The 14,563-nt window shown below is 34.9% G+C and overlaps 2 protein-coding genes across 4 annotated transcripts; one reads left to right on the top strand and one right to left on the bottom strand.

Moving 5' to 3' along the window:
* The first annotated feature begins 249 nt into the window (after positions 1-249).
* On the top strand, positions 250-14,009 carry LOC107267283. Of its 3 annotated transcripts, none has more exons than XM_015738775.2 (11): positions 250-437; positions 7,693-7,817; positions 7,890-8,029; positions 8,115-8,244; positions 8,325-8,462; positions 8,523-8,684; positions 8,763-10,490; positions 10,570-10,718; positions 11,226-11,587; positions 11,671-11,934; positions 12,017-14,009. In XM_015738775.2, exons 2-11 carry the CDS (start codon positions 7,701-7,703, stop codon positions 13,552-13,554), a joined length of 4,728 nt encoding a protein of 1,575 aa, XP_015594261.1. In that variant the 5' UTR covers positions 250-437; positions 7,693-7,700; the 3' UTR covers positions 13,555-14,009. The 3 variants fall into 3 exon arrangements, with proteins under 3 accessions (XP_015594261.1, XP_015594262.1, XP_015594263.1); XM_015738776.2 differs by lacking the exon at positions 250-437 and adding an exon at positions 2,428-2,565; XM_015738777.2 differs by lacking the exon at positions 250-437 and adding an exon at positions 7,177-7,312.
* On the bottom strand, positions 450-4,706 carry LOC107267284 (pickpocket protein 28). The gene is made up of 12 exons (XM_015738778.2): positions 3,939-4,706; positions 3,748-3,863; positions 3,551-3,688; positions 3,287-3,490; positions 3,082-3,202; positions 2,868-3,016; positions 2,591-2,792; positions 2,258-2,528; positions 2,044-2,167; positions 1,820-1,945; positions 1,655-1,746; positions 450-1,577 (listed from the first exon to the last, which is right to left on the bottom strand). The coding sequence occupies exons 1-12, from the start codon at positions 4,326-4,328 to the stop codon at positions 1,390-1,392; spliced, it is 2,121 nt and encodes a 706-aa protein (XP_015594264.1). The 5' UTR covers positions 4,329-4,706; the 3' UTR covers positions 450-1,389.
* Positions 14,010-14,563: the final 554 nt, after the last annotated feature.

The raw sequence follows: 14,563 nt of genomic DNA, 5'->3' as shown, positions 1-14,563 counted from the left end.
TTTGTCCTTTTTTATTCATTCAGGGTTTTCAGATTTAGAAAATTTTTATTACCCTGGAGTAAGTTCAGGAAACAATGTTAAACGATTTTCATGTTACTTCCTTCTGTAATGTTGGTAAGTATTCGGCACATTGAAAATTCTTGGAAAATCCAAATTTTTCTATAGAAAAAAAAGATTGTAGGTTCACGGCGGGATTTTCGTAAAGGTAACTATAGAAACTCGACCATGAGTGAACGCAGCCTTGTTCTTAACCTAATGGTCAAGAAGAGAAGTCGCCGACATGACGCCATTGAAAACTTGAATCGGAAATGGTCATTACGCTCCTCGCAGTGTCAAACCGGTTAATATTAAATTTTCTTAATGGTTTAATGCTGAAATGCTCATTGTGATTTTACCAGGTTGTGGTTGAAGTGTTATTAAGAATTTTGGCGTGCAAGGTGAGTAAAATGAGTAACATTCATGACAACAAATCTTGTGAAAGCTGTACGAGAGTCTGTTCGATTTTCCAAGACTGTACATCTCATTTTCTAATACATCTATTAATAATTGGATCGCATTATAATCGCGAATTATTTCATCAGTCTTTCAAGTATGAGAAGTAACGTGGAAATGATATGTCACTTGAAATAGCAACCGTTGAGGTCTGCAATTTATGTCAGTGCGAACTTTAACATGGTGTATACGATGCATGCGGTAATTCACACGAACGCTGTGAAAACTGTAAATATTGACAAGCATAAGACTTCTTATCACATTGTATTTTCAACCTAAATTCTGGTACATAACTTGAGTATTCTATGTATCAATATTAAATGCAGTACATTCTCTACTAGAATTCCTGAGGAGGTTATGAACATACTTTATACCTCAAGACCTTGAATAATGAATTTTATTTCTATGAATATATTTCCCTTTATTGATTCGTATATAATTCTCTGTATGCGTGTCAAACAATATAATACTGGAGTAATGAGAGGTCGGATATTGATATAATATGGATATATGTATGGTATTTTGTGGTTGGGTTTAACGCCAGCAGGTGTTCCGTGCAGTTTATAGCGGGAATTATGAACACCATAAAATTAATAAACTTAACCTACTAGTGCTGATTATATCAAGAAACACGATACACTAGGACATAACAAATTTTAAACAAGTAAGTTTGAAAAAGATGCGTGACGATAAATAATAAACAAATAGTGTTGGGGGTGTTAGAATTTTTATTAATTGCATTTTAAAATATCTTGTGCATCATATAGTTTCAAGTGTATGTATATAGGGTTTGTATGTTATATAGTCAGAAATAATTACTATTAAATCACACTGTTGCTCAATTTTCACAGCTGATCGTTATCAGATTTAATCTTCATTCATTCGAAAATGTATCAATCATTGAGTGAATGGATATACTACGTTCGTATTTTGATTTACTGGATGTACATGAAGCAATGTTTGACCTGGTGTCTGTTTCGTTCGATAAAGACGGCACCAGACGCGCAAAGAAACGAAATATATAATTTCTACCACAGATAGAAAGCTGAAGCCCATAAAAAGACCTAATAATCCTCCGGTACTGGCTGAAATATCGATTAAAAAATTAAATCCAAATAATTTTAAGTATAAAAGGTACAAAAAAAACTGTTTTACTACTCACAGAGAAATTCAGTGAATCCAAATAATTCATTTTTTACGTACTTTGTGAATTGCGAATCGACAAAGAACAGATGTACCACAGCTAAATTTTCCCTAAAACATATATTAAATATAATTCATGTATAGTTCAGTGTTTTCACGAAATACAGAAATTCAATGTATTTACGCAAAATATGCTTTGTTCTTCTTCACGTATATTTCGTTTACTTCGAAGCTGGAAACGAGTTTGCTCTGCGAGATTTCAATATTATAATTTATTTCAAAACATCCTGGCCAGCAGTTGCAGCTTGGTCTAATTAAAAAAAAAAAAAAAACTTATTTGAAACACCATTGAATTAGTATCCAATTCTTAGTAATAAATATATTACATCACTCTACACGATAACCCACGTTTCTGTAATATTCAGCCAATTAGTTGTATTGTCTTCGTCATAAAGTTTCTGTTCCATTGCTTTTCGTGCTTGCATCGCACACAAGTTATCTCGTTTTCCACAAATTGGCGTATTTGCCGCTTCTATAAAGAAATGTTAGAAAAATATGAATATAGAACGATATACATCGAATCGAATATAGATTATAAAATATGAGGATCATAAAAGCATACTTGGCATGTAATGCTCTACGCACTGACAAATCTCCCGTGTAAAATTTGCTTCGCATTCCAAAATGCAATTTCTCTGTGTATACGTTCTGTAATATCTGAGCTTTCTTTCCGTAGTAAAAAAACACTTTCTCTTCTTCAGGGGCACCTTGATGATGGTCTTACTAGCCGTGGTTATCCTGGGTGAAATGATAACACGAGTTTCGCTGCCAGGATTCAGAGAAAATCCAAAATCCGCAATCTTCGGCGTCTCAACCGGATTGTGCAGCAGCATCTGATAATTAATAATTTTGATTCGAAAGCCACTTTAGGTATTGAAAGAAAATTTTTACATACCTTGAAACCTACGCTCGCTGTCGAGGAACAATAATATTCTTCTATTTCTGCATCCAGGACCAAAGTCAGTCCCATTTGTCTACCTGAACCATATGGTCTCCATGGAACTGTGTCGGGTGGTGTATCTGGTGCATATCCGGTTTCCGGTTTCCAATCGATTCCCGTGAACGGAAATGTCATATTTAAATCTGACCAGTCACGACTGAAAATTTTCAGATTGATTACAGATACGAATTTTTCAATCTAAATATTAATATCTTTTTGACATTTCACATACGGATTGTAAAATAAGAATTCTCTGTTAACGGAATTGAAGTTACAGCAAATTCCTTCGTCCGTCATGGTTGGGTTGAAGATCTTCTCGCAATCCGTTATGTTCTGGTGCCATTGACACAAGTAGATCATTTCTGTACAGGGTTGAGAAACCTGCGAACGAACGTTGCTTGCTAGATAATTTAGTTGAAAATATTTGATTTAATCAATTAACGTACATTAATCATAAATCTCTGCACTGTACTCCACTTGCCGGATTCTTCATCCAGATCCCCGGAAATTGTGTAATTCTCAACGTCGCACATGTCTTCCAGTAAAAGTTTCTCCAATCGATCATTTCTGTAATGATTTCAAATCTCAAGTCTTTTTATCAATTTTATATACATCTGATACTAAATTAATGATTTTTCATATAATTCCTACCCTTCAGTTATTCGAATGGCTTCCTTCTTCTTAACGTTATTCATATTGCAAATGGTGATAGATGGAAAAGGTATTTCCGTAAGAGACATCGGCTCGGGACTCAATGAAATTATTATTGGAGTAGTAATCCATTTTTGATATAAAGTCCATATAAAGTATCCAGCAGTCGTTACAGCCGCGATGAACGATATTATCCAAAATAGCCTGAATCATTGTTCGAATTATTTCAATAATAATTAATCAAAGTAAACCACTCAATATTACCTCTCAAGAATCGAAAGGCTAGCATCCCCTATGTATCTTAAACCATGAAGCGAACTATTGTTACAATATTGCTGAATGGTAACACCAATCTCAGATTTTTTAAGACAAAGATGAAACTCGTCCTTCCTCATAGTAGATCTACAAAAAAATCTCATTGATTCAATCCTAATAATTTTTCTTCTCAAATCATACATCACCTCTCAAACTTTTCACGAGTCTTGTTCAAATGCTCTATCGAAGAAACTTCATGTCTTTTCACTTTCAAATTATTGTGCCTGGGTCTGAGTGTCATCTCTCTGGACCGATACATGTTCTATAAATTATAATAAAATATTAAAAAATTTATATCAACACAGTACACAGTACATTAATCCACCGTGTCTCACACCTTCAGATTTGAATTCTTCGGTGTGTATCTCTCATAAGGCGACGGTGTCTTGTATGGATTTTGCAAATGCACAGTGTTAACGGAGTAAGGGAATTTGGTCGTATGATTATTCAAGTACACCAAACTACCCCTATCCGTAGTTCTATAATTTCTGAACGTGTCTATCGTCAAATGGTTCTCAGTGTTCTCGTATCTGTCCAAATCCACAAGATAGGATTGATTATTCATACCAGACGCACTAGGAGGACTTTCACGTGTATCCTCATGTGTTATCAATCTGCTTCCTGGTGGTAAACTAATTTGGAAAAGAGGTCGTAAAGGATTCCACACGTCTAATATATGTCGATTAGTTTCAGGCAGCTTGTACGGCGGCGGTGCTAAATCCTCCATTTCATCACTGCACGCTTTGGCGTAATTCTTCAAATCCTCTTACAATCAGCATCCCGTTCATTGAGACATCCTCAAGTTTACCCTCTGTCGAGGATGCGTCAAGGTCTTCCTGAAGCAACAAATTAAAACGCGACTTTGAACGTTAACAAAGTTTTTTCCCAGGGTGGCACGAGAGCTTTTTCAGAAAATATTTTCACATAATTAAGCACCACTTGAGAATCTTGATGTATTCATCCCCATCTTGCATTATTCTCCAAGGGCATCTACGTTGCTAAATATTCAAAGTTACCCCTAACGATGCCGCAGAGTTGACAACCACCCCACAAGCTTTACCAACTCGTAATGCTTTTATTTTATCCCTCTTACTATCCACCTATGTCACGTACATATATATTCTGACGTCTCCATTTACGGGGTGTTCCTATAGTTTTTTATCACGCACTTCTCTTTTTTTTTTTTTTTCACGAAATCTAAAGTATCTCCAAGGGTTGCTGCTAATTACTTTTTTTTTTCTGCTCACTAAGGTACCGTCGGCATAAACTAATTATTGTATAACAATTTTGAGGATGTCGTTAAAATACTCTAAGGAATAGATACCAGAATTATTGTCGGGCAAATACGATTAGTATGACTACACTTTCCTAATGATCTGTAAGACAGATACTGAAAATAGACAATGATTAATAAATATGCTTGTAGTGTTTGACCGATCCTAAGATATTAGTATACCTATCTTTCTTTCGTTCTTATTAATTATTCTGTACCAATATTTCTATATGAGAAACGTGGACTAATTAGACTTGATATCGATTTGTGTAAATTTTTTTCAATTAAAATATTACCTCTTATACGAGTAACGTAATAGGAATTTAGGGCAAATTAATTGTCTGTGGATATATATGACTTACCGTGCAGATGCCAATTGTTAATCCGATATTAACGTTATAGCGTAATAATTTCCAATTTCAGGGTGAAACAGATGAAAATTTCATGATACTTTGTATTTCTGAATCTGGAGTAAACTAAAACTCATTTTTTAAATATATTTATTTATACATAACGTTGTAACAGGTATACTTGGTATACTGTTTTCTGCTTGCTGGCTTTATCGCTGTGTCCTGTGTTTACTGCAAGTATATTGGATTACTGTAATTAGGACGGTCAACATGAGTAATGTACTGTATCTCTTTATTAAATAGATCGAGTGATTTATTGTCTACCCACTTCAATTTTATTCGTTACTTAGTTCGAAGTATTTTAATCACTTAACTAAATTAATCGGTGGAGTTTTTTTTTTTTAAGGAATTCGCAGTTTATGGGAAACGTTTTTAATAGATGAAATATTTTGTTTTGCTGAGTTGATCGTAATATAATTTCTTACTGGAAACATACATTTTTACCATTGTTACGGTTGACTTTTTCGTACGCTTAATTGTATGGAATATTTCTTGATTAGATACAAAAGTCCTGGGTATCGGTAATTGAATGAAAATGATATCACACGGACATCACATTAAAAATATTTTCAGATACAACAACGTGTAAACTTATTCCGATAGAAAAGTAAATGAAAAAATTTCTATTGTAAAAGGAATCTATAGAGCTAAATTTTAATCAGTTAAATTGTACTTTCATATTATCGTTCACCCCAATGTCGTTTACATTTTAATCGCCAACCCTTAGAAATTCACTTAACGAGAGTCTGCGGTATTAAACTCTCGCAATTTTCCAGACATCACTTATTCTCCACTAATTAAGAATAAATTGATCGCGACAATGTCACATTGAAATCCTTAATCGAGGAATTATTAAAGATTAAAAGTCGTTGATTATCGTGCTAAAATTTCAATAATATCTAACTTCCGTAATGATACACAATGTCACTTCAACATTTCACGTGAATTGTCATATTTTAATCACACGTAATTATCATGAATTATCAAGAACTCAAGCCAGCGTCAATGTTTACCAAGCGAATCGATTCGATGACATATAATACTAACATATGAGAGCAGTCAGTGTTCCATGTGCATTAATCGTAAAATCTATTTTTCACGATATAACAAAAGATTAACCGGAAGTGTCAGGATGATTCCACCTGGCCATTGGGTTGCTTTATGATCAATAAAAAAAAATGACTAACGACACTAATGATTTTATAGAAAGAATTTTCTATCTAACAAAATTCTATATTCTTTACTATCCAACTATAAGTTTTTATAAGTTTATACGTTATCTTACTCTAAGGAATAATAATTTAACTTATCACCATAAGCTGTGCAACAATACTATGCTATATTGTGAAAGCCAACGTCACATAGTAATATAAAAATTCGATGAAAGCTCGAGATTAGTACTTGGCCGTTATAGACGTAAAGTTAATAAAATGAGAGCTAAATACGTATCACCTGGTTACCAGACTTAAATACAAATTTATGTGACAAATCGTAGCGAGTTTTCATTTATTGCACCTCTTAGCCAAACTGTAATGCGGGGCTTAATGCCCTGAACATTTTTTTTATTATCAGTAACACTAATTTCACTCCCACGGTGTGTTTCGACACGTGCTGTCCGTAGAGTCACGTTCGTGTTTGTCTTTTATTATAGATCGTCTTGACATAATTACTTCGTAAATATTCCCATATTTTTTCTCTTATCACTAGTTAAGTATACGTATAGTTGGTTCACGCTATGCTCATCCTTGATGGTTTTGTTATGCTGTACATTGTGGCAGTGCATACGGCAAGTGTTGCGACTGGATATTTGTTCGCGTGTAGACACGGAGAAATGTGCTGGCTTTATCGAGATACTTTAGAACTGAGAATAAATAATGAGAGGAATTATGAAGATACGACGTAGAATTTCAGATCAAAGTCTAGGGCATTTTTATTGGAGATGTCTGTAGTCGGCACTTTATAGATTAAGATTATTTGTAAGACTGCGTGAGGAACGTCTGGGCTCTTGAGTGATCTATAAATAGTATTGTAAGCATTGTTATTTTTTTTTTAGCAATTATAAATACAATTGATCATTCATTACAGGGATAGCTTTTATAGCTTGAGTGGGCTTTCCGCCATTTTTTTATTTAAATAATGTAAAATTCGTTTTTTGAATGATTTTACGATCTGTTTGTTGTATTTATACGGTGAAAACAATATGTCTGTTATAAATATACAGATCTTATCGGGTTAATAATGTGCTAGCAAATGATTTGAATTTTTCCAGCCACAATATGTTTATGCGTGCTTTTCCAACATGCAGGGTCGTTGCTTTTGTAGAAATGCTGATTTATGGAATGTGTTAGGATTGTTCTGGAATCAGTTGAAAAGCAGTTATTACTATCTTATGTTATTTTTTATTGCAGGAAAGAGAATGTCAGGCAAGAAAAGAAAACGAAATCCAGATGTCGAGGATCAGAATTTGCATCACTGGGAAAAGGATCATGTCCTTCCTGATGTACTCAAGCATGAGATTGGAACTATGTGGGAGGTATTTGTATTTTATTATCGTAATTTGTTATGGCACGTGCATTAGCCCATTAGTTAATATCGTTTTTTTCAGATTCCACAAATTTTTCACTTTTTCTATTTGACCAAAGATGTACTGGAAATTCCTTATTTATCAATGTACGAGATGGAGAGGATGCTCTTGATGCCGAGAGCTTCAATAAGATTGGCTGCTGTCATGACTGCCTTGCTAAGGTAAAATTCAGGTTGGAAGAAGAAGCTTGAGAGGAAAAGAAATTCTGTTCGGGAAATATATATATATATTTTTTTTAAATTACAGTAGTCCTGTCGGGAAAGCTAAGATGCGCAAAGTTCCCTCGATGCCATATAAGTTTTGGACCAACGTTTTGACTCACAAAGTTAAAGGATGGTTCAAAGTTTATTCTATCAAGAAATACGATCCAATAAAGGTAATAATATTAGATAGAGCATGATCATTTTTTTCTTACGTAATACTTGTAGATTCTATGTGATAATGCTTTTGTTTTAGGTTTTTGAGACGACGGGAATCGAGCCAGAGTTTTGGGAAATCTTTCCAGATGTTTCCCACGTGATTAAAAATGATTTTGCGGAGCTTACTTTAAAGCAAAGAATTTGGCTGGTAAAAACGATGTGCGACACGCTAATGGTAATAGATTACTTTATTATATGACTTATTCATTATCTGTTTCATGCTTTTGATTTTCAGCATGCTAGAAAAAGTATACAACACGCAATTGAGAAACAAAAATGGGAGGATCAATTTGAAACGGTACTAGGAATAGACAGATATGGAACAAAATATATTTATTTTCCACAGTTCCTTGAAACCGATCTAAGAGTTTACAGATACTCATCATCAGCATTTGGGGTACAGAATTAATTAATTCATATATATTTCTCAAATCATGAAGTAGTATAATTTATTAAACGAGTTAAATTTGTTTAGTCATCCAATGCAAAGGAAAAGTCAGAGCTGAAAGTCGAAGTGGTAGATCATGAGGTTGTAGTAGAGAAACCAAAACGTAAAAAACGTAAGATACTCTGGAAAAGCAGTCAATCAAGACGAAAAAGGCACAGAAAAAAGATCATAGATAAGGATGTCAATGACTGTAAAGATAGTGTGGACAGTGCTGTAAAATCGCCGAAAAATTGTGACAAGAATTCTAGTAGTGAGAAACTGTGCAGTAATAGTCTCTATAGCGATTTAGAGGCAGTAAGTTCAAAGCGTTCTAGAAGCTCCTCAGAATCATCAGAAGGAAGTGTTTTACCCATGGGTACTAAGTGTAACAGTGCTAAGTCTAGTGTTTGTGATACTAATGGTTCAAACGACGTGAAAAACTGTAATGGTGAATCATCGGACATGATGTTCAAAGGATTTGTTGGGGAAGGTGATATAGAGAAGAAAAACATTTCCATGATACGTGGTATACTTAATGATCTGACTTTAGAAGTGTGTGGCGATACTAATAGAGGAGATTTGCAATCAGCAAATTTAACATTGGCTATTAAAAAGAAAAAAAAGCGAGTTTGTAGTGACTTAAACATCCAAGAAATTCCTGATAAAGTTCACAATGGTTACAATTCAAAGCATCATGATTTGGCCGTGGTAGCTTCAGGATCAATATCCCCCATTGTTGCTAATAGTTTGTCTGCTATAAATGTATTAAGTAAGTCAAAGACAGACGATGAAAAAGTAATTGAAATAATTTCAAATGACTCGTCGATGATTAAGGATAAAATATGGGATGAAAAGTCTGACAAACAAACATTAATAACATGCAAGTCAGACGATGAGAAATTAATTGAAACTAAATACTCTGGAACTGAAATTTGTATTGACAATGCTAAGGAGAGTATCTTTAATGTTAGAGTGAAGTTTGACAATACAATAAACGAGTTACTAAAATGTAATAAACTATCTGAAGAGAAAAATAAAGAAAGTGAGAGCGAAACTGTTCTTGATCAAGGAATGAATAAACAAGAGAGTGTTGCCACCTTACAAAATAAGGAAAATTACATCGAAGATAAAAATGATAATAATCATAAAGACGATTTTAAGAAGGATGATACTCGAAAAACAACACAAGAGAAAGCCTTAGAGAGTGATGATGACATTTCTCTTTTGCAAAGAATTATTAAAGTAAAAGACCCTAGTAATTTAGAAGACGAGAAAAATTCAATTCAAGAAAAGAAGGAAAAAAGAAAAAAAAGGGTAGGTCTTACAAGGGAATATGTTACAAGGAGAACAATAAGGTTAGAACAAACAAAAAGTGAATCAACAAAACAGTCAAATTCACCTGTTCATACAAAATTGCTAAAAACTAAATCTGAAGATCAGTGGGAAAAATCTAGCAATGATTTTCAAGAGGACTTGGTCAAGGAAGATGCTATAAAGAGTGATAGGCAGGCTGAAGATGAAGAATTTCATTTAGAGGACTTTAAGGTCACATTACAGAGCGGGAAAACTCATGATGCTGCAAGAGTTAACTACAACAATATGGCTAGTGGAGAGAAGAATATTCAAACGCATAGACCACAAGAAGAGATTGATAATTTTAAAGAATTACTATCCGATCTGAGCGTTTCAACGTTTGAGTTAATAGCTGATAGCGTTCAAAGTCTAAAAGAATTTCTGGTTACATTTTCTGCGGGTGCACCCGCTGATGACAGTATTGTGAGTAAATGAATTGATATCATCTAAATGTGTATTAAAAATGGCTAACTGTTAACTTTCAATTTCTTATTTATTGAAGGATGATAACATGCCACTCTGCGAGGTACTGCTGTTGAAGAAATTGCAAGAATTATTTGAATCTGTAGCGAGCTTGGAACCGGATTTAAAGAATTCCACAATAAGAGCAAGAAAGAGATTGTACTGTCACTGGCTAAAATACAGAGCAGAGTATGAACCAATTTTTATTTTACATTATGTATGCATGTACAGAACCTATTATCGGGAACATCAAATATGTTTTAACAAATTCACTAGCTATTCATTTTCATAAACATCTTAATTACATTACAACGGATGAATGCGGCGTGAATGGTATAAAACATTAAATATCATTGTACAATTTTCCATACATTTTTAAATAATTTTTGCAATCATTTATACCATTTATAATTATTATCGTCCTACTTAAAATTTACGTGCATTTGTTACTTTCGCACGAACATACGATTTTACTTTACAATTAATATACCAGAAACAAATGAAGTTCGACATATCCTTAGAAGTATTGAGAAAGTACTATCAAAAAAACACGCCTTCCATCCGATTTGGACTAGAGAAACCTATATGTCAAAATTATTTGATACTTACAAGCACCCTCTTACAATTGTCTTGTGTTGTGTCATGTTGTCGTACGTTGTCGAGCGTGTATGGCACACGAGCTGCTATGTGTTGTAGCGTTGAGGAAGATCAGGATGAAGACTGGTCTGGTGAGGGTGGTCTCGGCTCTAATTGGTGGGTTCTTGGATCGCAGGGATGTCCATTGCTATCCTCTGGCGAAGCAACATTACGGACTTTATCGCAATCTGCCGTATCCCAAACTGGCCCCAATATCCAAATTCGCAAAACCACTGGTGAAGTTGAAGAGAAAGTCAAAGTTGAAAGTCAATCGAAGCAATGGACAAATGAAGATGAGTCCTGCGATGAAAAAACCCGGGGTACAGAAACTTGTGAGCAGGAAGAAAGACGAAATCAAAGAATCGAGAAAGAAAAAGGCAAAGAAGAAGAAGAAGGTGAAACTGGAAGAGACAAGCAAAGAGGTAAGTTCCGTTCCGTCAGTGAGAGTTCAAGGTTTAAATTGTGTACAAATATTTATGTTCAATTTAATTATTTTATTTTACAGGGACGGAACGACAAACGACAGGACGAGTGTTGCGGGCACGGGGTGTGCCTTTATACACAGAACAATACTTTTCGGACGACGAGAGTGAAGAGGGTGAGCTGGATGTATGGACCAAATTTAAGACAATCTACGAAGCTTCCAGCCAATCGCCCGGTACACCCGCTTCAGACACTGTCGCGCAATCCGGCCAGTCTGATGGCGAATCGGAGGAGGACTCAGACAAAGATTGGATTCTACCGGGAACTCGCAGGAGGAAATATAAGCGTACGTATAAATAATAATTTTGCTTCACGTTCATTAAGTCTTACGCAACTCTATCAGTTAATGAATTTTATAAACACTGCAGGCAGTGCACGACAGCTAACTACATTCCACCAAAGACAATTTAGAAAATATAAACATATGAAATCTATAGAAAAATATATGACGACCAATCCAGTTAGATCAATCGAATCATCATCAAAGAAATCTCAGCCAGCAAACTCTAACAATACAATGCGAACATGGCGCAAGTTAATTTATTCCGGTAGGAGAATCAAAAATAAACAAGAAGTGAAGCGAGATCATCTCGAGGATGACGAAGACGAGGATGCCGCAAAACCTATTATTATTCACAGTGTACATTCCGAATTAGACATCAAAGACGAAGGTCCCGTCACAACTCTTGCACCCAGTGAAACTACGAGTAATTATGTACCTCAGGGTTTTGTTGTTGTCAAAGCAGATCAAGTTCCCGCAAATTATTATTTAATGAATCCAAGCGTTCCTGGTTTCGTGCAACAAGCTCCAGTGATGCAGCAAAGAGCTTTGATGCAACAGGGTGCACTTGTACATCAAGGAACTATCGTGCACCAGGGTGCCATAGTACAGCAGGGAGGAATCGTTCATCAAGGAACCATCATGCAGCCAGGAGCTATAGTACAGTCAGGTGCTATCATGGCTGGGGTCCTTCCACAAATGTCACCTGGTTACTATGTACAAGATTCTTCAAATTTTGTAGTTCAAAATACACAAACGAATTTTGTATCAACACAGGATACCATAAGTAACTCTCAAAATTCTCAACCAGTGGTACTTCACCCAACAGCATCCGTTATGGGGTCACAACAATTTATTAATTCACCGAATTACGTACATATGCCATACGTTGCGGGTTCACCTGCACAGACAAGTTTCATACCAGCAGTTACTCAGTCATTGACACCAAGAAGTGCAATTGCCGGACATATAATTCGCCAGAGTACACCAGTGCGGGTTGCAAGTAATTCTCAACAAGGAAGTTCTGTTGCTCCAAGGGCAGATTTTCCACATCCTAATGGTGCAGTAATAAGAAGTAGTTTGCCTATTAGGAGAACGTTTCACAGAACTCATGGACCCAGGAACTTAACTTCGCAGAATGCCTCGTTTAAGGGTACGAGAGGGAAAACATCAACGGCCATGGAGAAAGCGAGTTCTCATTCAGGTCCATCGAAGACGACGTCGTTAATCGTTCTGAGCGATGGTGACGATGAGATCGAGATGATTATTCCTGAAAAGTCAAATAATGAGACTGTTACCGCACAGATACAGAATCCATGTAAGAGGAAAATAGATCAACAAGAACAAAGAGAAAGGCCAGTTCTTACATTGCAGGCAGTAACGCCTACTACAAGTACTATCTTACATCCGGTGATCATGGAACGACTTAATCAAGGTGAAGTCTCGATAACGCCAATCAAACCGACACCACCACCTATACAAACTGCTGGTACACAATTGATTGTGGTGGTTAATGAAACTGGAAGCCACTACGCATTGGCATTACCTAACGGAAGTAAAATCATTCTTACACCAGATCAAATAGCGCAGATTAGAGCTTCGAATGGAGGTAAACTTATTTTGTAAATGACATCATATAGGGTGTTGAATCTTGAGCTTTTGTACAGATTCATTATAAAGGTATCGTAATATGTTTGTATGTAACTGGAAACAATTAGGAATGTGATTTTGAGCGAACTGAGTGGGGAGTGTGTATATTCTCTTGAATGTGATTATCCAAGTATATCCTTCGATTGAACTTATATATTTCATTGATTTTCTATCGTAGTCCCTGATATTCTATTTGTCTAAATTTCAAATGGTATTCTATTATAAATAGAGCAACACCGGAAACACTTTTATAGATATTTGATTATGAGTTGTCCATATTACATTCATTGTTCGCTGTTACATGTCTCTGGCATTTTGTATGTTTCATTCATGAGTTTTCAAGTTATTTTAATGCCGTGACAATTGCTTGGAAGTCTTTCTTTCTCTTCTCCATCTAAACAAACTGGTGTAATCACTGTTATTCCTTTTTATTATTCCTTACACTTATTATTATTTCCAGATAGATTAATAGAAATTGCATCAGCGACTTGTGACTGAATTGAAGTATCAAGCTGTTTCAAAATAGTAATTAATATTTTGTGACAGAATGTTTCACCCTCTTTGGAAGTGTTTAACTTCCTTGTATATTCAATGGTCCAATATTACATTGGAATAAATATTATTTATATATATTTCTTAGCAGTGAGTTAGTTTATAAGTTAATAATTCAATTTATTTGTTTAATGTACATATAATCCATGGATTTCTTATGGATATGACCTGATATAATTTTTCAATTTTTGAATAATAAAGTATGAGGCGTTTTATATATTGAATATAATCAGAAAAGGCACAAGGAAAAACATGTGGAATATAAATGTCTGGTCACACATTAAGAAATATAACGAAAAGTCTAAATTCATTATAGCAAAACTACGTCTTAGTTTGCTTTGTACAGTGCAAATATATACTGCAGTAATATCTCTGGTTATAATCCCAATATTATGCAGTTATATATTAGGAATGAATATGTAATATATATGTT

Source organism: Cephus cinctus, unplaced genomic scaffold, assembly GCF_000341935.2.
Source record: "Cephus cinctus unplaced genomic scaffold, Ccin1 Ccin1_scaffold0396, whole genome shotgun sequence".
NCBI lineage: Eukaryota > Metazoa > Arthropoda > Insecta > Hymenoptera > Cephidae > Cephus > Cephus cinctus.
Note: the sequence above shows the minus strand (reverse complement) of the source record. Positions and strands in the feature narration are given on the sequence as shown.